The sequence below is a fragment of the Mya arenaria genome, chromosome 6, assembly GCF_026914265.1.
Source record: "Mya arenaria isolate MELC-2E11 chromosome 6, ASM2691426v1".
NCBI lineage: Eukaryota > Metazoa > Mollusca > Bivalvia > Myida > Myidae > Mya > Mya arenaria.
The window spans coordinates 77,018,418-77,045,423 of NC_069127.1; the positions used below are offsets into that span (position 1 = coordinate 77,018,418).

Below are 27,006 nucleotides of genomic sequence, written 5' to 3' on the forward strand. Positions count from 1 at the left end.
CTTTACCTAGGGTCGCTTTGGTGCGAGGGCATTTGGCGGGGAGATTTATCAGCAGTTCATTCCCGGGCTGGGCTAGTCCCCGCTATTCCAAGGACCTGGGGGTGGGGCGTGTATAACTGACTGGTGCATTAGGGACTGAGAGTTGGCCGGATGAGTCACATTGGTTATAAATTGTGCAAGGGTTGGGAATTCTTGGACGAATTCTAGTACGCGGGAGTTTATGGCACGGTGCTGATTCGCACACCTCAGATAGTATGTGAGCAATCCAGAGAAGGTTTAATAGCTCATCTGATGGAGCATCTGAGTTGAAAGCAGAGGTGTCCTGGGGTCGTTCATCGGACTGGTCGTAAACTTTTATGAACTGGTAACATAATTGTGTCCAATATGTGAAATGAAAATGAGCTTCAATTTATAACCTATGTTCAACTATTAAATTTAAGTAAGTCATAGGCATCTTCATTCAAGATCATTCCTGAAGAGTCACTCATAGTTGCATATTAAAAAGTTGTATTGTAATACTTTCAACCGGCACAGATAATTGCAATACCGTAATCGTCTTAATTTATGGGGCAAGGCTTAGGGTACTGTACCAGTATACTGTATCTTTATAGTCAGTCTGCGTTATTTTAATAAATGCTAGCAAAATATAATAGCCCAAAATCATTTCAATGGCAAGAATTTCCATTTTTATGTTTCGGTCAGTCTTTTTAAAACTGGTCAGCCTTTTCCCTCTATTTCTAGAGTCCGCCAGCTGGTCAGCCTTTTATAACATTCAACACGACCAAATTGACTGAACATACTGTATAGAATCCAATACAGTGCGTGTGGTTGTATGGAGAAGAACGTCAGAATAACTCGCAACTTTTTGTCGTACTTCAGCGTAATTTAAAACCATTTATTCGCACGATCTAATGATATGCACATCTGATATATGGATTAATTAATTTACGAAAGAATTGGTGCGAATCAGGAGTTACACGCATAAATGGTAATGTACATATATTTCGGAATACCTACTCGTTTCGGATACAGTACAGATGCGAACCGTACTGTAATTAAAATGCGGCGAATCGTTAGTCGTTGGGTCCATGGGCCGACATACCGGTATACACGGTATTTTGGTCTGTAAATAGCTGTTTTGGTCTGAATTATACGTAGCTGGGTATTGTACAAGTGTGTGTGGGTAACATCATTGACGCTTTTTTTTTTTTTTTTTTAGGGAACATAATGAATCTCCAAATGTTAAAAAAGTTATTTAACGTACTTTATTTTTGTCTAGGTAAAAACCAGCGTTTAGCTGTTTGCTCATTTCGTGGCGGTTGCGGGTTAAATTCCCACACGGGACCCACGTTTGCTCCCAAGTTTACTCTGGTGTCTAATTTAAAGTGACTCGCTCATGTTTTGGGACCGTTTTTGTCGGTAATGCATTTGAAAACACTTATTTTATCTATCTATCTTTGGATACTGCCGAACCCCTCTTTCGAGTATTACTGGCAGGTGCGCGTCGGACTGTTAGTAAAGTGAAAGAAAGAAATAAAAGATAACATTGTGAGACATGGAATAGAAAAACAAAATCCAGTCATGGTTAAAACATGTTAGTCGTGAGAACATTTTTAAAAAGTAAAATATGATAGTACGTAAAACTAATATTGTAAGCTTGACACTGCCTGTTTGAACCTATCAAGTTCTGTTGCTGGCAGAGTTGCTACATTGACGGGCAGGCTATTCCAAAGAACTATGCTATGGGGGTAAAAGGACCACTTGTGATAATCGGATTGGACTTGGATTTGCTGAAAGCTATGGGGATGAACGTGCCGGCTAAGTCTGACAGGCTTCTGGATATAGGGTGGAAGGTTAATGGCCACAATGTTGTGTAAGATTTTGAAGAACATGATGAGCCGCATGTCATTTCTGCGATATTCGAGTGACCGCCAGCCAAGGCTGTTTTGCATCTCAGTAACACTTGCAAGAGGGGAATAGTTGTATTTAACCCAGCGGATGGCTCTTCGCTGGACCATTTTGATTTTATTTTTATTTGACTGTGTGTAGGGGCTCCAGACTGTTGATGCATATTCAACTTGCGGGCGAACTAGGGTTTTGTAAGCCATAGCTTTCACAGATTCATTCCTTGTGGTAATGTTACGCTTAAGAAAGCCCAAGGTCTTATTGGCTGTTGCTGTTATTCTTGTAATGTGGGAGTTGTATGAAATATCTGATGAAAGGTCTAAGCCGAGATATTTTGCACAGGGGACAGATTGGAGTGTTTGACCATGGAGTATGTAATTGTGCTTAATGACTTTTTATGTCTCCCCCTCTCTGGGGGAGACATATTGTTTTTGCCCTGTCCGTCAGTCCGGTAGTCCGGTAGTCCGTCAGTCCGTCCGTACGTCACACTTCGTTTCCGATCGATAACTGGAAAACCGCATGACCTAGGATCACCAAACTTGGTAGGGAGGTTGGTCATGAGGTGTAGAAGATCCCTATTGTTTTTGGGGTCACTAGGTCAAAGGTCAAGGTCGCGGCGACCCCCAATGTAAAAAACATTTCCGCTCAATATCTTGACAATGGTTTGACCTAGGTTCACCAAACTTGGTAGGGAGGTTGGTCATGAGGTGTAGAAGATCCCTATTGTTTTTGGGGTCACTAGGTCAAAGGTCAAGGTCGCAGCGACCCCCAATGTAAAAAACATTTCCGCTCAATATCTTGACAATGGTTTGACCTAGGTTCACCAAACTTGGTAGGGAGGTTGGTCATGAGGTGTAGAAGATCCCTATTGTTTTTGGGGTCACTAGGTCAAAGGTCAAGGTCGCGGCGACCCCCAATGTAAAAAACATTTCCGCTCAATATCTTGAGAATGGTTTGACCTAGGTTCACCAAACTTGGTAGGGAGGTTGGTCGTGAGGTGTAAAGGATCCCTATTGTTTTTGGGGTCACTAGGTCAAAGGTCAAGGTCGCGGCGACCCCCAATGTAAAAAACATTTCCGCTCAATATCTTGAGAATGGTTTGACCTAGGTTCACCAAACTTGGTAGGGAGGTTGGTCGTGAGGTGTAGAGGATCCCTTTTGTTTTTGGGGTCACTAGGTCAAAGGTCAAGGTCGCGGCGACCCCCAATGTAAAAAACATTTCCGCTCAATATCTTGACAATGGTTTGACCTAGGTTCACCAAACTTGGTAGGGAGGTTGGTCGTGAGGTGTAGAGGATCCCTATTGTTTTTGGGGTCACTAGGTCAAAGGTCAAGGTCGCGGCGACCCCCAATATAAAAAACATTTCTGCTCAAAATCTTGAGAACGGTTTGACCTAGGTTCACCAAACTTGGTAGGGAGGTTGGTCATGAGGTGTAGAAGATCCCTATTGTTTTTGGGGTCACTAGGTCAAAGGTCAAGGTCGCGGCGACCCCCAATGTAAAAAACATTTCCGCTCAATATCTTGAGAATGGTTTGACCTAGGTTCACCAAACTTGGTAGGGAGGTTGATCATGAGGTTTAGAAAACTCCTATATTTTGGGGGGTCACAAGGTCAAAGGTCAACGTCGCTGTGACCTCTAATGTAAAAAAATATTTCCGTGCAATATCAGGAGAATGCTTTGATCTAGGTTCACCAAACTTTGAAGTGAGGTTGGTCATGATGTCTAGTTGATTTTGCAATCAGTTGGTCAAAGGTCAAGGTCACTGACCTTGAGGTGAAGAACCGGTTTCTGCTCAATAACTCAAGAACGTTTACACCCAGGAACTTCATACTTGGTATGCCAGTTAGTCATGACTAGTTGATGGCCCCTATTGATTTTGGGATCCATCATTGATTATTTCTCACCTACGACCACACAATGGGGGAGACATGCGCTTTTTCAAAAAAGCAATCTCTAGTTTGTTTTTGGTGATGTGGAGTACTTGACATTTAGAGGGGTTGAACTCCATGTCCCAATCTCTCTCCCATTGTTCCATACATGCCAGATCTTCCTGAAGCATTTGAGAGTCAGACAGTGAATTTATTGTAAGATAAACTGCCGTATCATCGGCAAAAAGTCGTATTTGGGATTGTACTGTAAGGGGAAGTGTATTTATATAGATCAGAAAGCAGAGGGGCCCAAGGACAGAGCCTTGGGGCACACCTGAAGTGACTGGTACTGCTCTAGATTGATCGCCCTCTAGGACAACTGTTTGGTTTCTACCAATAAGAAAAGATCTAGTCCAATTAAGAATCTGGGATGAAACACCATGTTCCTGAAGTGTATATAGAAGTTTAAGATGGTTAACTTTATCGAAAGCTTTCGAAAAGTCTAGCAATATCAGATCAGTCTGTTTCCCTTTTGCCAGATTATTAACAAGAAAGTCTGTCAATTGAAGAAGCTGCGTTTCACAAGAACGCCGTTCTCGGAACCCATGCTGGAGGTCGTAAAGAATTTTGTTTTCTGTAAAGTGAGAAGATAGGGCAGACGCAACTATATGTTCGAGAGTTTTGCATAAGATACAGGTCAAAGAAATTGGGCGGTAATTTGCTGGGTCAGTGATGTCTCCTTTCTTAAAAAGAGGGCAAACAAATGCAGAAGTCCAATCAGATGGGATTTTTCCAGAAGACAAGGACTTTTGGAATAAGACTGACACAACATCAGCAATTTCATGGCTTATTTCTTTTAAGACAACAGGTTTAAGGAGGTCAGGGCCAGAGGCCTTCCCAGTGTTATGGTTTTTGAGAAGTTTTAGAACCCCATTTTTGTCAACAACTATGTCCTTCATGGGGGTGTACTTACAAAACTGCAGGGGGTTTAGGCGACGGAGGTTTTGAAGACATAACTGTTTTAGAGTAATGGGGAAGCTGGAGAGAAAACAGATTGGAACTGTTTGTTGAGGATGTTAGCCTTGTCAGTGTTGTCTGTTTTCAAAGTGCCAGTTGTACTATCCATAAGTGGGGAAGATACTTGTGAGTCTTGCTTGGAGTTCTTTATTAGATTGTACAACTTTTTAGTAGAGAATTTGCTCTGAACTCCAGGTTCCAATTTTTCACAGTTTGAGATATCCAATATATTTTCAAGGTATCGGTCATATGACTGCTTAATTTGAATCTTTATAGTACATTTCAATTTCTTAAACTGTTTCCAACATTTTATCATTATTTTACTCTATGATATCGAAATTGTAGAAAAAAAATACAGTTATATATCATAAAAAAAGTATTTTGGTTTTAGTGGGGTTTGAACCCACGCCGGTAAAGTCAAGAATAAAGAAGAAAACATCCGTCTAGACCACACAGCCTGCGGGACTTTAAAGAAAGTGATCGATATGTTGACCTGTTAAGGATACATTGATAACATCACATGATAATGTCAATCAACCAATCACGCAACACCACAGCCGTAATTAATTTTCAATTGCGTTAATAACGCGATTGAAAATTGTGGTCTTCAAAGACAATATTTGAGCAAATATCAACATTTGTTGAAGGGTTCCAGCTTTTTGTATTTTTGTTTTAACACTCCTTATGATTTGCCACACTTTATTTCGTAATTAAAAAAAAATGCAATTTTACAAACCATGAGCGAGTTACTTAAAGTCAATAGTGTCTGGATCAGCCTGAAAGGTTTAGGGTGTCATTAGTGTAGTGTGTGATGGTAAGAACCAGCCACCCAGTTAACTCAGTTGATTAGAGCACTTTGCTAGTGTTCCAGCAGTCATGGTATCAAGCCCCACACCTTCAACACTTTTCATCCCATGTTAACTTAAGTATTGATGAAAAGATTTGGATTTATTAACCTAAAATCAGAATCAATGTTATATCACACATTTGTGCTGTACATGACCATGAGCTCTTTATAAATATTAAATCATTGTTACAGGACTCGACAGATATACCTTCTACCATACCAGTCAATGAAAACATTGTAAATGACAAACCAGTCTGCATCCACTGGTTCAGGCATGGTCTGCGTCTTCACGACAATCCCGCCCTTCTTGATGCAGTAGAGGACTGTGGCGAGTTGTATCCAATCTTCATTTTTGATGGTGAAGTGGCAGGTATAAAGTCTATGTGAAGCATATTTTTATAATAATGTGCATAAATTAGTTTAGTTATAAAAGATTAATTTTTATTTTGATAAACAAAGTAGGTAATTATTGAATGCAGTTGTAATCTGATTTATTTTCCTATCGATTGTCCTTAAATAAAATCAGCCAAATAACCACTTCAATAAGAAAAATGAATGTTTAAGCTAATTGTGAATCTTTTGTTAAGATATCATGAACCAAATGTGTATGGTATTGCGTTTGGTGATTCCAGTTTACTGAATCTTTGTCATGTCTGCAGGCACTCGTACAGCAGGTTATAACCGGATGCGTTTCCTATTGGAGAGCCTGCATGACCTGGATGACCACTTCAGCAATGAGGGTGGACGTCTGTTCGTCTTCACGGGAAATGTGCTAACAACACTATCTAATCTGTTCAAGGTGATTACTCTCTTTTTCTTCTTGAAATTTAACTTCACCTAAAAAAATCTGGATTCTCGCTTGAACTTTACAAAGTCAATTAATAAAGCATTAGTCCAGCCTGCTTTGTAACCAAGATATAAAACAACATGAATACCAACGCTGGTCAGCTTTTCAGGCAAAACAAGGGGCATAACTCTAAAAATTAGTAAAGTCAGAGTTATGGGCCTGGCCTTCCTAAGGTTGTGCATATTGTCTTTAGCAACATGCAACAATTTCATTTGAATTTCTTGAATGGGTTTTGAGCTATGGACAAGGTTAAAAAAATGCACATCGATGATACCACTGACATAGCCTTGGCGGCTATGACAACACCTCAACATTTTTTCTTCCAAAAATGGACAAGCTAAAAATGACAGATGATATCCGATTTGTTAATTTAAAACTTCAATTGAACATTAGCCATTTCCACTGATCAACAACTGACAACTGAATAATCTGATAATTGCCCGTTAAAGCTGAATTGTATTACCAATACTTACAGGAATGGTCAGTTTCAAAGCTGACGTTTGATGCGGACGTGGAAGCGATCTGGCACGAGAGGGACACACAAGTGCGGCGTCTCTGTGAGAAGTACAATGTTGAATGTGTCGAGAAGGTCTCTCATGTACTCTGGGATCCTGAAGAGTAAGCAAAAAGATAAAGTTCCTACCCAGTAAAAAAAATACAGTGAAAGCTACCATTACTCATTACTATATTCAATATCAGTCTGTTTTAGAACTAAACATTTGCCATTTACCCTAGTTTGAATCTTTGTAATGAATATGAAGTATCTGATACTCAGTTATGTATATTTTGGTTGCCTGTTGACCAAATATTATTTTGGTATCATTTAAAAAAATTGCAAATTGAGCCCTTGGAAGTACAGAACTTCCATTGTTTTGTACATAACTACCTAAGGTTCTCTTTTTCATAATCTTAAGAGATTTTTGTCTGACAATTCAGATGTTTCAGAAATTGCCTTTTGTAGTCTATGATATTTACATTTTTTTATCATAAATTAAAGATGGTGAACATTCTGTTAAAATAGTTCTGTTAATTATACATGTATTAAAAACTCTGGAATAACCGGTTATTGCATCTCTTGATATATATTTTTATAAGACTAAATATTCTATTTCTGACATTGAAATATCCATAAAAATGTTAAACTTTTGCATTATGTTTGTATCAGCCTTTGTGGCCATCTTCTCCATCCTAACCTTGAATATCAAAGTAACAGTTTATGAAAAGAAGTGCAAATAATTAGAGACACTGTTGGCTCGGCTATGTCATGGACACACATCAAGGTTTTGCAACAGCATTGTGACATTTCAGGAAAAAAATCTCAATATTTTTGCAAGATGAAAATTTCAAGAGGTTCTTCAGCCCAAAAACGAATTGTTCATTATGAATTGGTTATAGTTTAAAATATGGATGCGTAAATGATGTGTCTCAGACACTACAACAGAACTGTTGGTGATGTTAAAAGATGGATAAATTATAGATATATTTATTGTGTATACACTGACTATATTTTTCCTTTGTACAAATTCATTATAATCTGAAAGAAGTACTATCTTAGAAAGTATATAAAATATATAAGTCTCTACTTGATTTCTCATATTTTCTGAATTTTGTGGTAAACACACTTTTACAATCATTTTTCAGCAAAAAATTTGCTACATAGAAATGTTTATTTTGACTTATTGTCTGATAACCAGAGATATGTTTCTTGCATGAGTTTTTAAACTCTTTTTTTTCGAGCACAACAGCATAATGTTGAAAATACCATCTTTTTTGGGTACTAACCAAGCAGATGGAAACAAATAATATCAGAATGCAATATACCATATTATAAGATAAGTTAGAACATCGCCTGGGCCTATGATCAAAACCATTTAAACATAAACTTGAGATATACTTCTGTAAAACATGATGGAAATCAATAAATGGCTCAAAATACTGTGAAAATGGTGACAAGCATGTTAATATATTTCATGTTATAAGCAGAGTTAACTTGAGTATGAGCATGCTAGAGGTAAACACTTACATAAAGGCGGAAGACTTCATGAGGAATTAAGTACAATTTTTCCTGCAAACTGTGAACTGGACATCTTTATTTCCTCCATCACTGGAGGTATTCATCATTGATTATTTCTCTCGACCACACAGGGAGACTAGAGCTTCAAAAGTACTATCTCAAGTTTTTGATTGAGATGAAGGAAATGAAAAGTATATACAATGTTAATGTTGATCTTTGAGAAATCATAAAATGTTTTTTATTCAGAATTTTAAAGAACAACGGCGGCACTCCCCCACTGACCTACTCCCTGTTCAATCTAGTAGCGACGGCGGTAGGTGACCCCCCGAGGCCGGTAGATGCCCCTGACCTATCAAAAGTCACTTTCAACGTTAAAAGCGACCATGAAAAATTGTTTGGCATTCCTGATTCCGCCTCACTTGGTAAGTAATAAGACAACATGTATAATACAACTGATTTTAATTATGTCTCCGACGGTGGACCTTTTTAAATTGCACCGTCCATCAGTGCGTCCATCTTAATTTTTTGTGTCCGGACTGTAACGCTCTCTTGTATGGTCAGATTTTACAAAAACTTGCTACATGTGTTAACATACCAAGATGATGTGTTGCGTGCAAGACCCGTGTCCCTACCTCTATGGTTAAGGTGTTTGTTATCTATGGAATGTTGCATATAATGACAAAGAGTATAGGGGGTTGTGTCTGTGCTGTAATTTTCTCTTTTATGGACAGATTTTGAAATAACGTACTACATGTGTTCGACATACCAAGACAATGTGTAGGGTGCATGACCCATGTCCTGACCTCTAAAGTCAAGGTCAAATTCGTTCAATTCACTTAACACTTCACACAGTAGTTCATGTCCATCCTGTATCATAAATACAAATTATGGCCCTTATTAATTGCCTTAGGAACTTAGATTTACCCGGTAGTGCACATTGTGTCCGGTTAAAGTTTTGGAGTAAGTTAAGATTTTTATTAATAACTTCTACTAGTATATCTTTTATTCATTTAATACTTCACACAATTATTGACAACCATCTTACAATCATTGAACAATTATTGAACATGACTCCATATTAACACTATATACAAATAATGGCCCTTGATTGACCCCTTTTTTTAGTTTTTTTTTAAACTTTTTTTTGACATGCAATTTTTTATATTTTTAACCAAGTTTTCACAAAGTGAGACCTGCTTATTGGAATGACGTGGGAGAATGACTTATTTGGATGTGCCAGCGGGAGGGCAACGTCAAACACACCTATGGTATCTTTTTTAGTTAGGTTTGACATATAGTGACCAAACTTGGTATATAGGAAGAGTTTATGGATACCTTTCATGGGATGGTGTTTGGGACCCCTGGGGTCAAAGGTCACTATTACTAGAATAAGTTTAACATATTGTGACCAAACTTGGTATATAGGACTAGTTTATGGAGACCTTTCATGGGATTGTATTTGGGGCTCCATATGGACAAGGTCACTGTTCCTAAAAATAGATAACAATTTTGTAATGAATATGTAAAGTTATTGTTGACAAATTGTGAGCAGACTTGGTATGTAGGAAGATTTTATGGGGGACTTTCATGGAATTGCATTTGGGGTCCATAGGGTCAAAATCAGTCTCTGTAGCTAGAAACAGAAAAACAAATGAAACTGAATTTGACAACAAAGGCTTAAGTACTTCTGTCAATTATTGAAAAGATGATAATTGTGCATTGTGGCGTTTCTTGTTTACTTTTTAATTCATTTTTTTTATTGCTTTTGACAGGCACATATTACATCATTATTGTACATATTTCTCAGACAAAGCAGCATAAAGTTGAGTGTGCTGTCCTTCAACAGCTCTTGTTTACTGTAGGCTTGACTGTTTTTGTTATTTCCTGAAGGCCTGACTTTCTAACTTATTTCGTATAGGTGTGTTTGCTGAGAGTGAAGAACAGAATCAGCGCTTTAATATCTGGACAGGTGGTGAGTCAAAGGCTCTGGAACTGTTCCAGTACAGAATGAAGGTTGAGGAGATGGTGAGTGTATACAAAGGTGTGTAAATGATGCATGTGTTCATCTCTGACTCGTGCATTACTGGGGTGGTGGTTACGGGATCTGCTACTTAAGTATGTGAATATTTGATGCCTGGTGACCCCATATTATTTTTAAAGGCCTATTTTTAGGAATGTTTGGCGTGATAATCCTCTGCTGTGCATCTTCTGCTAATTGCACTGGTGTCACAGTAGGGGCCAATTTCCTGTGTATTCGTTTGGCTCACGGCCATTTAGGGTCCATTTTTATAATAAAACCTCCCAAACTGCACAGCAGGATACTCAGATCAGAGATCTGATAAGAGAGATCAAGGCAAGTAGATTAAGATCAATACACAGAGGTCATGTACTGTACACAGATTTGGGTGGGGGGGTGTCACTTATAGAAGGCTTAAACTAGGCATTTAAGTGAAATGCAGTTTTGAGATTTATCTTCTTAGCAGAGCTTATAAATACAAAATTAATTTCTAAAGTGTTATTTCGGATGAATACATGGATGAAAGTGCATTTAATAGCTCAATATGTTTTTCTATAATGATTAGTACTTAACACATTATGAAAAGACATTACAATAGGCAGAACATTTTCCATTGCAGGCGTTCAGTTGTGGTAATGTGATGCCGAATCAGGCATTTCCAAACATTGCAGGGCCTCCACTCAGTATGAGTGCCCATCTGAGGTTCGGATGTCTCTCCATACGTAAATTATACTGGGGCCTCAGGGATGCTTATCTGAAGGTAATTTACCAGTTGATCTATGAATCATTGACAAATGCATATATTTTATATTGTCATTAAAAGTAACTAGTTGTTCAGCAGGGATTCCATTGTCAATTTAATGGTGCAAAATATAGGTCGATACATGAAAAGTAAGACTAATGATAAAAAAAAGTGTATGATTTTGTGTATAGATAAAATAATATTAAAGATAAGATATGTTTGCAATTTTTTTAACTATGGAATTTGTGGCCACGTAGCTGCTAATTTAAAACAAACAAAAAACATTTATAAAGGCTAATATTTTTTATCTGTACACAATCACACACTTTTCTTGAACACAACTGGCCAAAATTCTTAAAATTGTGAATATTTTAATGCTGGTTTGTCATTCTGTATTCAATAGACTAAATATCTGGCATGGAATATATTTATTTAAGTTACCAGAGCAAAAATAAGATAAGTCCATTTAAATTTTGCTCCCCTCTTGTACATAAAAAAAGTTTAAATCACAAAAGTTTGGATGCCAACCATTAGTATCGAACATGAGAAATTTTTTTGGTGTTGACTGCAAATTCATGACCAGCACATATGTTTTATCCTGCATAATTAGCTGCTTATCAGCCACACACTTTCGTTAAGTTAGATAGGCTGCCTTTTTTAGTAATAAGTCTGTTTAATTATTTAATCTATCAGCTAAACCCAGGGAAGGCATTCACAGTATCTGCGATCGGTCAGCTGATGTGGCGGGAGTACTTCTACATGATGTCTGTGAACAACAAGAACTACGACAAGATGGAAAGCAACCCAATCTGCCTGAACATTCCCTGGTATGAGGATAAGGAAAAACTGAGGAGATGGGAACAGGTACATTACTAGCTTGTCTGCTGTTTGCTTTAGGTTTTGCTTTCAAAAAAACAACAACACCCCCATGACTGTCAAAGCCTCAAGTTGAGAAATCTGAGACTTTGTAATTGTGTTAACACTTTGAGGCCATACAAAATCGTTTCTATGTTTAGCCTCCCGATCAAGGCTTTTTGGTTTCCCAATCGAAAAAACCCCATCACATTTTAAATGATCAACGATCTTCCCAAACGTTTTAATTTCCTTTTACTATTATTCTGAGTACAGAACACAAGTGCAAACAACGTGCTTCATATTTTGTACTAGTATTCTTGGCATTTGATATCAGAAAATGATGTGTTCTGTGTGATTCCAATGATCACTACACTTTAATAAAGATTTTTTGGGGCTCATTTTTGCGCAGGAAATCTATCTTACAAATGAGAATGGTCCAAAATGGACGAAAGCATCTTTGGTGTCTATATTTCATGGAGGATGTCCCACAATTTTAACAGGCAAACCAAGGACATCCATGGTTTTTACTAATAGATGTTACCAGGTACTATAACAAAAATAACCAAACACATTCTGTTCCAGGGAGAGACAGGTTACCCATGGATTGATGCGATCATGAAGCAGCTGAAAAACGAGGGCTGGATTCACCATGTGTGTCGTCACGCGACATCCACGTTCCTAACCCGCGGGGATCTCGGACTCTCTTGGGAGGATGGACTAAAGGTGGGTACTACATATGTTATAGAGTTTTTCTGTGCTATGTAGTATTTCCTGTGTTATATGCTGTAAATCACTGTGTCCTGGACACTAGTATAGGTATGACGCAGGCAAAAAAATACAATTAAAATTTGGGGAGAATCGAAGGCAAAAAAAGGCAAAGGTTATTCTAAACCATGCAATTTTAAATAGGTAGTGCTCAAAGCATGTTTCTTGCTTGATTACAGCTAGCTTTTCTTGTTGTGTACATGGAAGGACTTTCTCCATTGTAGGAAACAGGTAAGGTAGGCACTAAAATGTACCTAGAATGACTGTTTTTTCATGGTGTACCATGATAACCTCTTGAGAATGGTATGATTTGTTAAGCAAAATCCTTTTTTTGTACGTGTTTATTCTCAACATGTTAACTCCTTCAGCGAAGTATTAATGATGTGGCAAAAAAGTGTGAAAAAAAACAATCCTATCATTGCAACAGTTTGTGCTATTGGTATGTTTCTCTGCTTTAAAGGCAGAGGGCGTTTTTCACACCATTGACAGTGCACAATGATGCTACTTCACAGTATTCATGTTTATTTATTATTTTAATACTGAATAATATTACATAAATGATCTCATACAATAACAAAACTGTAATATTATTACCATTTTTTGCCAAAACAACTCAATTGAGGCCATGTGAGTTATGTCCCATTATAATTTAAAGTCAACAAACTAATATTTTTTTCCACTTATTTGTCTGAAGAGCCTGAAATAATCATCAAAATAAATTGTCTGAAGCCTCATACTATACCGTAGATCTGACACAGGCATTATTTATGGGAATATTTAGGGAAAAAATGTGTCTTATACACAGTGATTTCCGGTAGTACTTCCTGTGTTGTACATACGTTAGTGTTGACACATGACATACACTTGAGTCATCCTCACTAGCATGGAGCTCTGGGTCTCCTAGGAGGAGTAGGCGTCTTACTCAATTAAATTTTGAAGACAAACTGTCTGGGTTTTGCCACTGCCATAGACAAGCTGTTCATGGCACAGTCTAGCAAAAATGCTTTCATGGCCTAGCTGTCAATAGGCCTGTCCTAACAATTTGTCAGAATTCTGCACAACGTCTGACAAAATGAATTTAAAACAAAATATGCTTTGTTTATGTTCAAACTTATAGAGTATCAGGGGAGCTTTCCACCATTTCTTATGATGGCTTATCCGTATCAATTTGTTGTTACAAATTTATTGTTTTTAATGTACATTTTGAACATATTTTATGCGTTCTGTACATTTAGGTGTTTGACAAGTACCTGATTGATGCTGATTGGTCAGTTAATGCTGGAAACTGGATGTGGATGTCTAGTTCCGCATTTGAGAAAGTTCTCCAGTGTCCAAAGTGTTTTTGCCCTGTGCGGTATGGACGCAAGATGGACTCTAATGGCGTCTATGTCAGGTGGGTGAGTTTTCAAATGCTTGTTTTGATCAGGTCATGCAAGTTTTACAGTCACCTGCTACTGCAATTCATTCATTTTATGTTTGCCACTCTGATAGGATTTGCTTTGTTTTTTAATTCTTTTGCCGGAAAAATGTGTCATCATTTCATCAGTTAAATAAGGCTCTGGGTTATCTTATTAATTGTATGATAAAAATGTGTGTTTTTTTATTATATGATTAAGATCAATTTTCTACTGTTTTCACAACATGTTTATATCAACACATAGCTAACTTCGGGAAAACTTACTTAAAGTTAATTGATGGTGCCGTTTGTTTGGGGGGATAGGGGGGGAGTGTCAGGGTGGACAGGATTGGACAGACTGAGATTTCATAATTTAAGCAACCCTGGCCATTTTGTTTTATGAAAATATCCTCATAATTAAATTTTATTATAATTAAATGACATGGATGGCTGATAAGTCAGCCTTCAGCTTACATGTAAAATAATGGTAATAAAAATCCTCGACATGCTCGTTGTGATGGTTTTGTCCATTTATTACCTTTTTGAGCCTTGGATGGCTTCCAAATCATTTGTAGTATTAAACATTTTAATGATAATAACATTTCCTGCTAGATGTAACTTGCTAGTAGTTAATATCCTAATTTAGTCATATTTCCCTACAGACGTTACCTGCCAGTGTTGAAGGACATGCCCATACGTTACCTTTTTGAGCCTTGGAAGGCCCCAAGGTCGGTCCAGGAGAAGGCTGGCTGTATTATTGGCGTAGACTACCCGGAGCCCATGGTGGACCACAGAAAGGCTTCCAAGGATTGCTACAACATGATGAGCGAGGTCAAGATGAAACTGGCAGCCTCAGGCAAAGGTACTGCTAATTCATACATGCATATCCGCATATCCCCCAGTTGGGTGTGGGGGAAATCCCCATGAATTTCAAACTGTCCCCCTTCCTCCCGGTGGGAGATAAAAATCCCCTGGATATAAACTAAATACGCATATATATAAAAAAAATTAAGAGGCAATAATGACATAGTCACACCACAGTATGTGAGTGCTGCTGAATGTTAACAGACAAAGGAGAAATGACTTTATAAATTCCATTGAATTGTTTATAATAGGTTTGATAAATGCCAAAAGGAAACTTTTACAAGAAGTGATTGTGTAGTAATGATCAAAGGCAAAGAAATATTACAATTTGGGAAATGGAAGAAATTAATCATATTTATTCCATTCTCTTATTGTCTGAACGTCATCATAGCTGTGCAGAGTTTTTTAAGGAAGGAAGGTAAACCAATTAAATTGTCTTGAAAACATAATTTTCTATGAATTTTTTTGTTCTGCAAGTGCATTACAGAATGACATGACCGTGTATGGTAAGAATATGATAAAATATGATATATAAAAATGTTACAGTTTAAGGTTTTCATAGCAATAAATATATGTGAATACATTTCGTATTTACATTTATAATTACTTTTGAAATTTGCCAACTTAGACCAGCAAAAAAAAAATCCGCCTGAATTTTTAGCCTTTTTGAAAAAACAAACAGAATGGTCTCCAGAAATACAGTATATATGCTAATTTCAATATTTTCTGATCATCTACACTGGTTTAAGTCACAAAAAGTAAGTTTACGTTTACATTAAAAGGTGTATTTAAATGAAATATCCAATACAGAATATGAAATATATTAGAGAAAAGGTTCATTATTTTTAGGCAACCATTTATCGTAATTCTATTTGGATAGTCACCCACTTGTCTTTTAACATACGTCTGTCAAGGATGCTATCTTTTGGGCCCTTATCACATAATGTGATGGCTCTACTTGTATTCATCTTTTTAGAACTATTGGAGCCCAACCTCCATCGTAATACTAAGAAGACTGACATTATTGACATCTGAAATACGTTTTGCAGAATTAGAGCACTGTGGTCCAGCCAACTCTGACGAGGTTAGCAAGTTTGTCTGGCTGCCCGGGACACACAAAGGAAACTGCTCCTCGGGCAATGAGGAGCTAAGCGAAGCAATACTCTGTGACGGACTCATGGGAATGAGCCCACAGATGAAACGGGGGCCTGGCAGGTGTGGCGGGGATGATTCCAACTAAATAGAGGTTACCTGTATTGCTACTGCAGTGAGCTCCGGAATGTTGAGAGAGAATTGCTGGGTGTTTAAGGATATGATGGAGGTTGCGATGGAGAGTTTTTAAAAACAGAATTGGATTAAGTTGTGAAATTAGGGTGCAAATATTTTTAAAATGATGTTTAATGCAGACAACATTTCATGATCTCTCTTTAATTATTACTCAGGGAAAATATCTGTACATCTCCTTTAGTTAACTCTTTATTGACATTTCCGTCTTCTGGTGATTGGCAACATATTTGGCTATCTTTTACATTTTCACTTCATTTCCAGTATGACATCATTCCATCATTATACATCTATCCAATGTCTTAACATTTTACATTAGAACTCTTTTATTCGAATTTTGAAAAATCCTCTTTGTTGAAACATTAATTAACTGAGTTAACTGCAGAATTTGGATAAATAATCTATTTTAGTTTATTATAATTTACTTATTCCTAATTGTGATAAACTTAGTGAATGCAATCATGCAAATTTTCTTGGGTTTGAAAGCTAGCCGTATAGTTTTCATACAGCATGAAGCAACGAAAAATGTGATAGTTACATAAGTATTATATCTTCTGTTTAAACGATTATTGCTCTTTTCATTTTTATTTTGTATGTTGTTGTTGTTTTGAATTAAAGTGGAGATATTGTCATGGAAAGGGGATATTGTCACCTTGTCAACATGTGCGCAGCCATAGAATCTCTTGGTCATATTGTTATAGAATTATCATCCCTATGCCTATACTATAGATTTTGTAATTCAATCTTGATTATATTTCAGTTTTTGAAGACACAGCTTCAAAAACAACAATTGTTTCATAAATATGCTTTATGATAATTATGTATCAGTTATCATTAATATTTTGAATTTTATGTGATATTTCATATGCAAGCTTATTAAATTTTTTACAGTTTTACCTATTTTGTCACATAATTATGCAATGCTGCTGAGTTTGGTCAAATGACCACGGGAAAATATAGTAATACGTATTTCTCAATAGCAAGGTGATTTGGCCTTTTATGATCTTTTTTTTTAAATTTCAAACACATGAAATTGGTGAACGGAAGAAAACATAAAATATTATTGCAACAAAATATAATTTCATTTTCTTACATCTTATTAAATCTGATGGGGCATTCTGCAATATTTCATTTCACTGATGATATCACGCTTCTTTACATATTTCGAAAGCATTTATTATTTTTTAACCCATAATGTAGGGTGTAATTTAAAATTATATTGTTATGTACTATATGTATATTCTTTGTTGTACACGTGCCTTGGCCGGTATTGAATAAAATTGAAACTGTTATCTATTATCATATTAGCTTAACTATTCCAAGAATAAGGAGAGCTAAACTACTCACCCTGGCGTCGGCATCACACCTTGGTTAAGGTTTTGCATGTAAGCACCTTTAAGTCATTATCTCAGTAAATACATCAGTTATTGCATTGAAACTTTGGATATGTATTGCCAACTATCTTACATACTAAATTAATGAAGTTAGATAACAATTATTTGAATATAATGCAAATAATATGCCTATTAGACCTAGAAATTCTGGTTAAGGTTTTGCGTGTAAGCACACATCTCAGCAACTACTTGAGGTATTGCATTGATACTTACAATGGTACTCAACCATCCAACCTACTATTAAGTTAGATAACTCAAATTGGCATTTAATGCAAAATAATTGCCCTTTATTATTCGACATAGAAATTCGCAAGTAAATCACATTATAATGTGACTGTGATATCAGCAAGCCATATTGTGATGTAAAATGTTTGCAGCCGCCGGTTGGCCAGGCAACATAGGTGGAGAATTTTACCAGTCGCAGCAATTACAGATACAAATATAAGATCCCACCGACCAAACAAAGTTTTGAACAGTGGTTGAATTTGACCTTTTCTAGCCCAGCATTTGATAGTGCTAGTCAAGTACGACACACCAGCACTGCCGAATACAGGGTGATTTCCAGTCAGATTATCTATTCTTAATTCAAAGTGTTCCAAGCTTCGGAGAACCGATATTTATTTGGCTAGCTGCTACAAACGCTTCACGTCATGAACGGTTAGCAATATGACGAAGGCACTGTTGTTTCTTGCAAGCACAGAATTGTGCTAGCGATCATTCATACCAGCACAACCAAGTACCCACTAGCAACCCCAGCAAAGTTTGAATGCATGTTACATTAGCAAATATGAAAGCGCTATTGTTTCGTGCAAGCACAGTTGGCTAGTATATATACCAACATAACCAAGTACCCGCCGGAAACTCAGCCATGGTGATGTAATGCTTTTTACAGCACGACGACGGTGCTGCTGTTATATGCAAGCACATGATTGTGCTAGTGGTCAAATATACAAGCACAACCAAGTACTCACTAGCAACCGCAGCAAAGATGGCATCGACGATGGCGCTGTCGTTTCTTGCAAGCACATGCTTGTGCTAGTGGTAAATTTCATACCAGCACAACCAAGTACCCACTAGCTACCACAGCCATGATAGAAGTAAGGCTTTTATATAGACTTCGCAACGACGAGGGCGCTGTGGTTTTGTGCAAGCACATGCTTGTGCTAGTGGTAAATTGCATACCAGCACAACCAAGTACCCACTAGCTACCACAGCCATGATAGAAGTAATGTTTGTATATAGACTTTGCAACGACGAGGGCGCTGTGGTTTTGTGCAAGCACATGCTTGTGCTAGTGGTAAATTGCATACCAGCACAACCAAGTACCCACTAGCTACCACAGCCATGATAGAAGTAATGTTTGTATATAGACTTTGCAACGACGAGGGCGCTGTGGTTTTGTGCAAGCACATGAATGTGCTAGTGGTAAATTTCATACCAGCACAACCAAGTACCCACTAGCTACCATAGCCATGATAGAAGTAATGCTTTTATATAGACTTAGCAACGACGAGGGCGCTGTGGTTTTGTGCAAGCACATGCTTGTGCTAGTGGTTAATTGCATACCAGCACAACCAAGTACCCACCAGAAGCCAGAGCCATGATAGGTGTTACGTTTTTTTATGTACTCGACGATGGCGCTGTTGTTTCATGCAAGCACATAATTGTGCTAGTGATAAATTTCATACAAGCACAACCAAGTACAAACTAGAAACTGCAGATATAGCAGCATTAATGTTACTGACTAGGCAACGACGTGGGTGATGTTGATCCTTGCAAGCACAGGATTGTGCTAGTGTTGTTTTTTCATACCAGCACAAACAAGTACCCACAAGTTACACACTAATTACATTCCCTAATTATTTGTCATATTTTGTCATTCATTAATTAAATAGCCTAGTTTAAATATATTTCATTTCATGTACGAGCATTGTACGATATTAAACACATCGCTCTCCATAGGTGATTCGGGATCCTCGGATAAATAGAGCATGTGTTCATACTCATTGCAAGCACTGGATTGTGCTGTTTTAAACACCAGAACAAGCACAACTCGGTACCAGCAACGAAAGTGAACAAAGTTATATATTGCTGTTCTAAAATGCCAATATCCCAGCATCAAAAAGTGCTAGTAGATGAAAAACAGATGCCCATAATAATACTGGTAAATCGGCATTTTCGAATCGACAACCCCCGCGTCCGGAGAAATCTGAAGTATAGAAAGACTTGCTGTACTAAAATACCAATATCCCTGCATCAAAAAGTGCTAGTAGCAGTAATACACTAGCCCATGATGATACCGGGAAATTGGCATTTTATTTTTTACTTCGTTTTGACAATTCCAAATCGGTGTCATGGCATTCTTTAGAGGAGATTTTTGTAAAAAAATGTGTCTATCCCAGCATCAAAAAGTGCTAGTAGCAGTACAACACTAGCCCATGATAATACTGGGAAACCTACATTTTATTTTTATTTTTCTGTTAAAACTTGACCTCATATTTTAAATCAAATCCATTATGTCCTTTGAAGATATAAAATGTCCCTGTCCCAGCATCAAAAAGTGCTAGTAGCAGAGAATACCAGCGCATGATGATACTGGGAAACCGGCATTCTCTTTTTCTGCTACACCGTATTAATAATAAATCCAGGTCCGTATTTTGTTTAATAAATACTTCAGATATAAAATGCCACTCTCCCAGCATCAAAAAGTGCTAGTAACAGATAACACTAGCCCATAATGATACTGGGGGTCTTGCATTTATTTTTTTAAATATTTCTGAAACCGTGGTCTTGAAAATCCCATCTCCATATTTAGATGATAATAGTATCCACATTAGTGTCAGAAAAGACTTGGTGCAGGGACTCTCTCGCCCCGCACCAGGACGTTTCCCGACCAACGAAGGTACTGTTAAAGACAACATTCCTTAAAGATGAATTAAGGCACTTTCCTGCAAGCACATGCTTGTGCTGGTTATAAATCCAACTAGCATCAAACAAGTACCCGCAAAAACGGTGACACATGTTAAAAGATTGTATTTCCTTTAGTCGAATGTTCCTATTCCCTGCAAGCACATGATTGTGCTAGTACAAATTTAAGACCAGCACAACCAAGTACATACAGACAATTAAAACCGAGTTTGAGTCCGCAAACGCAAACAAATAAATGAAACCAGTATAAATATTTTTCTTTCCTTTTTTTAAATCCATTAGATAATCTTTGTATCCCGAAACAACAAGTCCGATAAAGCACGGCAGCTGAGAACTTTACGTTACTTAGATAATATATTATAATCCACTAAAGCAGCCATTTGAGCGATTTGATAAGGTCCGAGATTTCTTGGGTTTATATACACATCTCAAACATGTCGCAGTACTGACAGTTGACAGGTTTCTGAGTTCCTACTCAGACCCAATACCCTTAACACAGGAAAAAGGTAGCAACTGCCAATTTGTGCGCTATTGTTTGCTTGTTAATTGTCAATTAAGGGGCCATTGTCTCCCAATATACATATCGCACACAGCGGACAAACTGTCAAGACCCGGGATGTGAATTCGAAGGGCCTGACCAATTCTCAAGTTAATTGTCACACCATAACGAGTATTAGGGGTCATAAAGGGCCATTTTTGACCCCTGTAAGAGTGGTGTTTATTGTTTTCTCAGGACATGTGGGAAATTGCTTATATGTTAATTGATTGCTTAATTGACATGTAGTTAATTGGTCAGATGAACATTTTAATGGAGAATAAAACTTTTTTAAATCTGTTAAAACCTTCCGGTTTATTTTTTTTCTTACGGTCTTCTTAAACGACATCGAAATATTTTCACTAGAATTATATTTTACTATTAACGCTTAAATTGGTTCTAAATATATCAATTTGATTTTAGCAGGAATATTAAAGTTTCAATAACATCTTTTATTGAAGGTGTTTTATAACTTATTATATTTAAAGAAACAAACATCAAACTATATTCATTCATGCAGTTTTAAAGAAAATGTGCAAGGTATTTCGAATATTATATAATTGTTTAATACACTGCTTATTTGTGTTTAAACATAAAGTTTTGCTATATCTCATTCCTAATTGTTTTAATTTGAATACTTTCTAAAACTGAGGACATCCCTTTGTTGTTGATTTAGTTATAATTATCGTTAAGATGACAAAATATTAGGAAGACGTCAAACCCACAACAAAACCCGCATTGAACAACTTGAAAAGTCCCCCCCATTCAATACGCCCGACGTAAGCAAACTCAGAAAAAAAACTTCAACATAAATTTGAAAATTAAAAATAACAACACTTTTGACGTTTGTGACTTGTATATGAATAACGGATTGTTGATGTAACGACAGAGATAATTTTTACGTTACGGGCCCATTAAGTTTAAATACAGTCGAACCCCGTTGGCTCGAATTTGCTTGGCTCGACTTTCTCGTTGGCTCGAGCTGGATATAAAGGACGGATTTCTTTTTACTCAAACAAAGCATTTCCGCATGGCTCGATTTTTTCTCGAGGTTTCAGGTATTCTCGCCGATCCCTCAGAAGATAATCGTCCAAACCAGGGCCTCGAGCTCTCAGATGAATTAATTTTGGAGTTTCCATCTTTGCAAAACTTGGTAGTGGGTAATTTGTCCTATATTCAAAATATTTCGACCCCGGCAGGACTCGAAACTGCAATTTTCTGATTCGAAGTCTTATCCATTAGGCCACGAGGCCGGTTCATGATATCCGATATCAAGTGAGTTCCTTAACTTTCGGTAGTAAAACACCCAGTCGACACTCGCATGTGATAGCAAATAAAAGGCACACGCTTTTGATATTAAATTAATTCGCGCACAGTAAATGCATGGATAAGTGGTAGCAAATATGCGCGCATGACAGTATTGGTATAGTGTGTCATGTATCGATATCGATTAGATAACAAATTATATTGTCATGTAACGTAAATTGTATCACGAATAAAGTTCAAAATCAAATAGTGCTACAGGTGTTTGAGGCTGAAATCCCCCCCATACGTTTTTTAACCTTTTTTGTCACTTTCGACGGTTATCTATCACAAAGGTCTTATATCTTGTATACTATGCACTTTTACGCTCTAAATTCATCAACCATACAAAAAATAGACTAAATGCGGAAGGAGTTTGTCCATCTTTGCAAAACTTGGTTGTGGGTCATTTGTCCTATATTCAAAATATTTCGACCTAGGCAGGACTCGAACCTGCAATCTTTTGATTCGAAGTCAGACGCCTTATCCATTAGGCCACGAGGCCCGTTCATGATTCGATATCAAGTGAGTTCCTTAACTTTCGGTAGTAAAACACCCAGTCGACACTCGCATGTGATAGCAAATAAAAGGCACACGCTTTTGATATTAAATTAATTCGCGCACAGTAAATGCATGGATAAGTGGTAGCAGATATGCGCGCATGACTGTATTGGTATAGTGTGTCTTGAAAGTATTAGTGGAAAGTAAAGGAACACACAAAACGACCCCAAAAGATTAAGCGCCCAACGAGGGACTCGAACCCTCGACCCTCAGATGTCTGAGTTTAATTCAAACGTAAAAGTCTGATGCTCTACCGACTGAGCTAGCCGGGCTCTATAAAATCGGTATCGATTAGATAACAAATTATATTGTCACGTAACGTAAATTGTATCACGAATAAAGTTCAAAATCAAATAGTGTTACAGGTGTTTGAGGCTGAAATCCCCCCATACGTTTTTTAACCTTTTTTGTCACTTTCGACAGTTATCTAGCACAAAGGTCGTATATCTTGTATACTATGTACTTTTGCGCTCTAAATTCATCAACCATAAAAAAATAGACAAAATGCGCAAGGAGTTTGTCCATCTTTGCAAAACTTGGTTGTGGGTAATTTGTCCTATATTCAAAATATTTCGACCCCGGCAGGACTCGAACCTGCAATCTTCTGATTCGAAGTCAGACGCCTTATCCATTAGCCCACGAGGCCGGTTCATGATATCCGATATCAAGTGAGTTCCTTAACTTTCGGTAGTAAAACACCCCTGTCGACACTCGCATGTGATAGCAAATAAAAGGCACACGCTTTTGATATTAAATTAATTCGCGCACAGTAAATGCATGGATAAGTGGTAGCAAATATGCGCGCATGACTGTATTGGTATAGTGTGTCTTGAAAGTATTAGTGGAAAGTAAAGGAACACACAAAACGACCCCAAAAGATTAAGCGCCCAACGAGGGACTCGAACCCTCGACCCTCAGATGTCTGAGTTTAATTCAAACGCAATAGTCTGATGATCTACCGACTGAGCTAGCCGGGCTCTATAAAATCGGTATCGATTAGATAACAAATTATATTGTCACGTAACGTAAATTGTATCACCAATAAAGTTCAAAATCAAATAGTGTTACAGGTGTTTGAGGCTGAAATCCCCCCATACGTTTTTAAACCTTTTTTGTCACTTTCGACGGTTATCTAGCACAAAGGTCTTATATCTTGTATACTATGCACTTTTACGCTCTAAATTCATCAACCATACAAAAAATAGACTAAATGCGCAAGGAGTTTGTCCATCTTTGCAAAACTTGGTTGTGGATAATTTGTCCTATATTCAAAATATTTCGACTCCGGCAGGACTCGAACCTGCAATCTTCTGATTCGAAGTCAGACGCCTTATCCATTAGGCCACGAGGCCGGTTCATGATATCCGATATCAAGTGAGTTCCTTAACTTTCGGTAGTAAAACACCCAGTCGACACTCGCATGTGATAGCAAATAAAAGGCACACGCTTTTGATATTAAATTAATTCGCGCACAGTAAATGCATGGATAAGTGGTAGCAAATATGCGCGCATGACTGTATTGGTATAGTGTGTCTTGAAAGTATTAGTGGAAAGTAAAGGAACACACAAAACGACCCCAAAAGATTAAGCGCCCAACGAGGGACTCGAACCCTCGACCCTCAGATGTCTGAGTTTAATTCAAACGTAAAAGTCTGATGCTCTACCGACTGAGCTAGCCGGGCTCTATAAAATCGGTATCGATTAGATAACAAATTATATTGTCACGTAACGTAAATTGTATCACGAATAAAGTTCAAAATCAAATAGTGTTACATGTGTTTGAGGCTGAAATCCCCCCATACGTTTTTTAACCTTTTTTGTCACTTTCGACGGTTATCTAGCACAAAGGTCGTATATCTTGTATACTATGTACTTTTGCGCTCTAAATTCATCAACCATAAAAAAATAGACTAAATGCGCAAGGAGTTTGTCCATCTTTGCAAAACTTGGTTGTGGGTAATTTGTCCTATATTCAAAATATTTCGACCCCGGCAGGACTCGAACCTGCAATCTTCTGATTCGAAGTCAGACGCCTTATCCATTAGGCCACGAGGCCGGTTCATGATATCCGATATCAAGTGAGTTCCTTAACTTTCGGTAGTAAAACACCCAGTCGACACTCGCATGTGATAGCAAATAAAAGGCACACGCTTTTGATATTAAATTAATTCGCGCACAGTAAATGCATGGATAAGTGGTAGCAAATATGCGCGCATGACTGTATTGGTATAGTGTGTCTTGAAAGTATTAGTGGAAAGTAAAGGAACACACAAAACGACCCCAAAAGATTAAGCGCCCAACGAGGGACTCGAACCCTCGACCCTCAGATGTCTGAGTTTAATTCAAACGTAAAAGTCTGATGCTCTACCGACTGAGCTAGCCGGGCTCTACAAAATCGGTATCGATTAGATAACAAATTATATTGTCACTTAACGTAAATTGTATCACGAATAAAGTTCAAAATCAAATAGTGTTACAGGTGTTTGAGGCTGAAATCCCCCCATACGTTTTTTAACCTTTTTTTGTCACTTTCGACGGTTATCTAGCACAAAGGTCGTATATCTTGTATACTATGTACTTTTGCGCTCTAAATTCATCAACCATAAAAAAATAGACTAAATGCGCAAGGAGTTTGTCCATCTTTGCAAAACTTGGTTGTGGGTAATTTGTCCTATATTCAAAATATTTCGACCCCGGCAGGACTCGAACATGCAATCTTCTGATTCGAAGTCAGACGCCTTATCCATTAGGCCACGAGGCCGGTTCATGATATCCGATATCAAGTGAGTTCCTTAACTTTCGGTAGTAAAACACCCAGTCGACACTCGCATGTGATAGCAAATAAAAGGCACACGCTTTTGATATTAAATTAATTCGCGCACAGTAAATGCATGGATAAGTGGTAGCAAATATGCGCGCATGACTGTATTGGTATAGTGTGTCTTGAAAGTATTAGTGGAAAGTAAAGGAACACACAAAACGACCCCAAAAGATTAAGCGCCCAACGAGGGACTCGAACCCGCGACCCTCAGATGTCTGAGTTTAATTCAAACGTAAAAGTCTGATGCTCTACCGACTGAGCTAGCCGGGCTCTATAAAATCGGTATCGATTAGATAACAAATTACTAGTATATTGTCACTTAACGTAAATTGTATCACGAATAAAGTTCAAAATCAAACAGTGTTCCAGGTGTTTGAGGCTGAAATCCCCCCATACGTTTGTTAACCTTGTTTGTCACTTTCGACGGTTATCTAGCACAAAGGTCGTATATCTTGTATACTATGTACTTTTGCGCTCTTAATTCATCAACCATAAAAAATAGACTAAATGCGCAAGGAGTTTGTCCATCTTTGCAAAACTTGGTTGTGGGTAATTTGTCCTATATTCAAAATATTTCGACCCCGGCAGGACTCGAACCTGCAATCTTCTGATTCGAAGTCAGACGCCTTATCCATTAGGCCACGAGGCCGGTTCATGATATCCGATATCAAGTGAGTTCCTTAACTTTCGGTAGTAAAACACCCAGTCGACACTCGCATGTGATAGCAAATAAAAGGCACACGCTTTTGATATTAAATTAATTCGCGCACAGTAAATGCATGGATAAGTGGTAGCAAATATGCGCGCATGACTGTATTGGTATAGTGTGTCTTGAAAGTATTAGTGGAAAGTAAAGGAACACACAAAACGACCCCAAAAGATTAAGCGTCCAACGAGGGACTCGAACCCTCGACCCTCAGATGTCTGAGTTTAATTCAAACGTAAAAGTCTGATGCTCTACCGACTGAGCTAGCCGGGATCTATTAAATCGGTATCGATTAGATAACAAATGATATTGTCACGTAACGTAAATTGTATCAC

The 27,006-nt window shown here is 37.7% G+C and overlaps 1 protein-coding gene and 12 non-coding genes across 13 annotated transcripts; 1 reads left to right on the forward strand and 12 right to left on the reverse strand.

Moving 5' to 3' along the window:
• Positions 1-816: 816 nt before the first annotated feature.
• Positions 817-17,704, forward strand: LOC128236740 (cryptochrome-1-like). The gene is made up of 12 exons (XM_052951824.1): positions 817-988; positions 5,833-6,010; positions 6,300-6,439; positions 6,963-7,105; positions 8,748-8,923; positions 10,420-10,526; positions 11,138-11,278; positions 11,954-12,124; positions 12,698-12,838; positions 14,116-14,273; positions 14,939-15,138; positions 16,190-17,704. The coding sequence occupies exons 1-12, from the start codon at positions 986-988 to the stop codon at positions 16,378-16,380; spliced, it is 1,749 nt and encodes a 582-aa protein (XP_052807784.1). The 5' UTR covers positions 817-985; the 3' UTR covers positions 16,381-17,704.
• A 5,311-nt stretch (positions 17,705-23,015) lies between these two features.
• Trnar-ucg (transfer RNA arginine (anticodon UCG)) lies at positions 23,016-23,088 on the reverse strand. The gene has a single exon. It is a non-coding gene; the product is annotated as a tRNA-Arg (tRNA).
• Positions 23,089-23,323: 235 nt separating this feature from the next.
• Trnak-uuu (transfer RNA lysine (anticodon UUU)) lies at positions 23,324-23,416 on the reverse strand. The gene is made up of 2 exons: positions 23,380-23,416; positions 23,324-23,359 (listed from the first exon to the last, which is right to left on the reverse strand). It is a non-coding gene; the product is annotated as a tRNA-Lys (tRNA).
• Positions 23,417-23,717: 301 nt separating this feature from the next.
• Trnar-ucg (transfer RNA arginine (anticodon UCG)) lies at positions 23,718-23,790 on the reverse strand. The gene has a single exon. It is a non-coding gene; the product is annotated as a tRNA-Arg (tRNA).
• Positions 23,791-24,028: 238 nt separating this feature from the next.
• Positions 24,029-24,121, reverse strand: Trnan-auu (transfer RNA asparagine (anticodon AUU)). The gene is made up of 2 exons: positions 24,085-24,121; positions 24,029-24,064 (listed from the first exon to the last, which is right to left on the reverse strand). It is a non-coding gene; the product is annotated as a tRNA-Asn (tRNA).
• Positions 24,122-24,423: 302 nt separating this feature from the next.
• On the reverse strand, positions 24,424-24,496 carry Trnar-ucg (transfer RNA arginine (anticodon UCG)). Its single transcript has one exon. It is a non-coding gene; the product is annotated as a tRNA-Arg (tRNA).
• Positions 24,497-24,733: 237 nt separating this feature from the next.
• Positions 24,734-24,826, reverse strand: Trnak-uuu (transfer RNA lysine (anticodon UUU)). Its single transcript has 2 exons — positions 24,790-24,826; positions 24,734-24,769 (listed from the first exon to the last, which is right to left on the reverse strand). It is a non-coding gene; the product is annotated as a tRNA-Lys (tRNA).
• Positions 24,827-25,127: 301 nt separating this feature from the next.
• Trnar-ucg (transfer RNA arginine (anticodon UCG)) lies at positions 25,128-25,200 on the reverse strand. The gene has a single exon. It is a non-coding gene; the product is annotated as a tRNA-Arg (tRNA).
• A 237-nt stretch (positions 25,201-25,437) lies between these two features.
• On the reverse strand, positions 25,438-25,530 carry Trnak-uuu (transfer RNA lysine (anticodon UUU)). Its single transcript has 2 exons — positions 25,494-25,530; positions 25,438-25,473 (listed from the first exon to the last, which is right to left on the reverse strand). It is a non-coding gene; the product is annotated as a tRNA-Lys (tRNA).
• A 302-nt stretch (positions 25,531-25,832) lies between these two features.
• Trnar-ucg (transfer RNA arginine (anticodon UCG)) lies at positions 25,833-25,905 on the reverse strand. The gene has a single exon. It is a non-coding gene; the product is annotated as a tRNA-Arg (tRNA).
• A 237-nt stretch (positions 25,906-26,142) lies between these two features.
• Positions 26,143-26,235, reverse strand: Trnak-uuu (transfer RNA lysine (anticodon UUU)). Its single transcript has 2 exons — positions 26,199-26,235; positions 26,143-26,178 (listed from the first exon to the last, which is right to left on the reverse strand). It is a non-coding gene; the product is annotated as a tRNA-Lys (tRNA).
• A 306-nt stretch (positions 26,236-26,541) lies between these two features.
• Trnar-ucg (transfer RNA arginine (anticodon UCG)) lies at positions 26,542-26,614 on the reverse strand. Its single transcript has one exon. It is a non-coding gene; the product is annotated as a tRNA-Arg (tRNA).
• A 237-nt stretch (positions 26,615-26,851) lies between these two features.
• On the reverse strand, positions 26,852-26,944 carry Trnak-uuu (transfer RNA lysine (anticodon UUU)). The gene is made up of 2 exons: positions 26,908-26,944; positions 26,852-26,887 (listed from the first exon to the last, which is right to left on the reverse strand). It is a non-coding gene; the product is annotated as a tRNA-Lys (tRNA).
• Between the last annotated feature and the right edge of the window lie 62 nt (positions 26,945-27,006).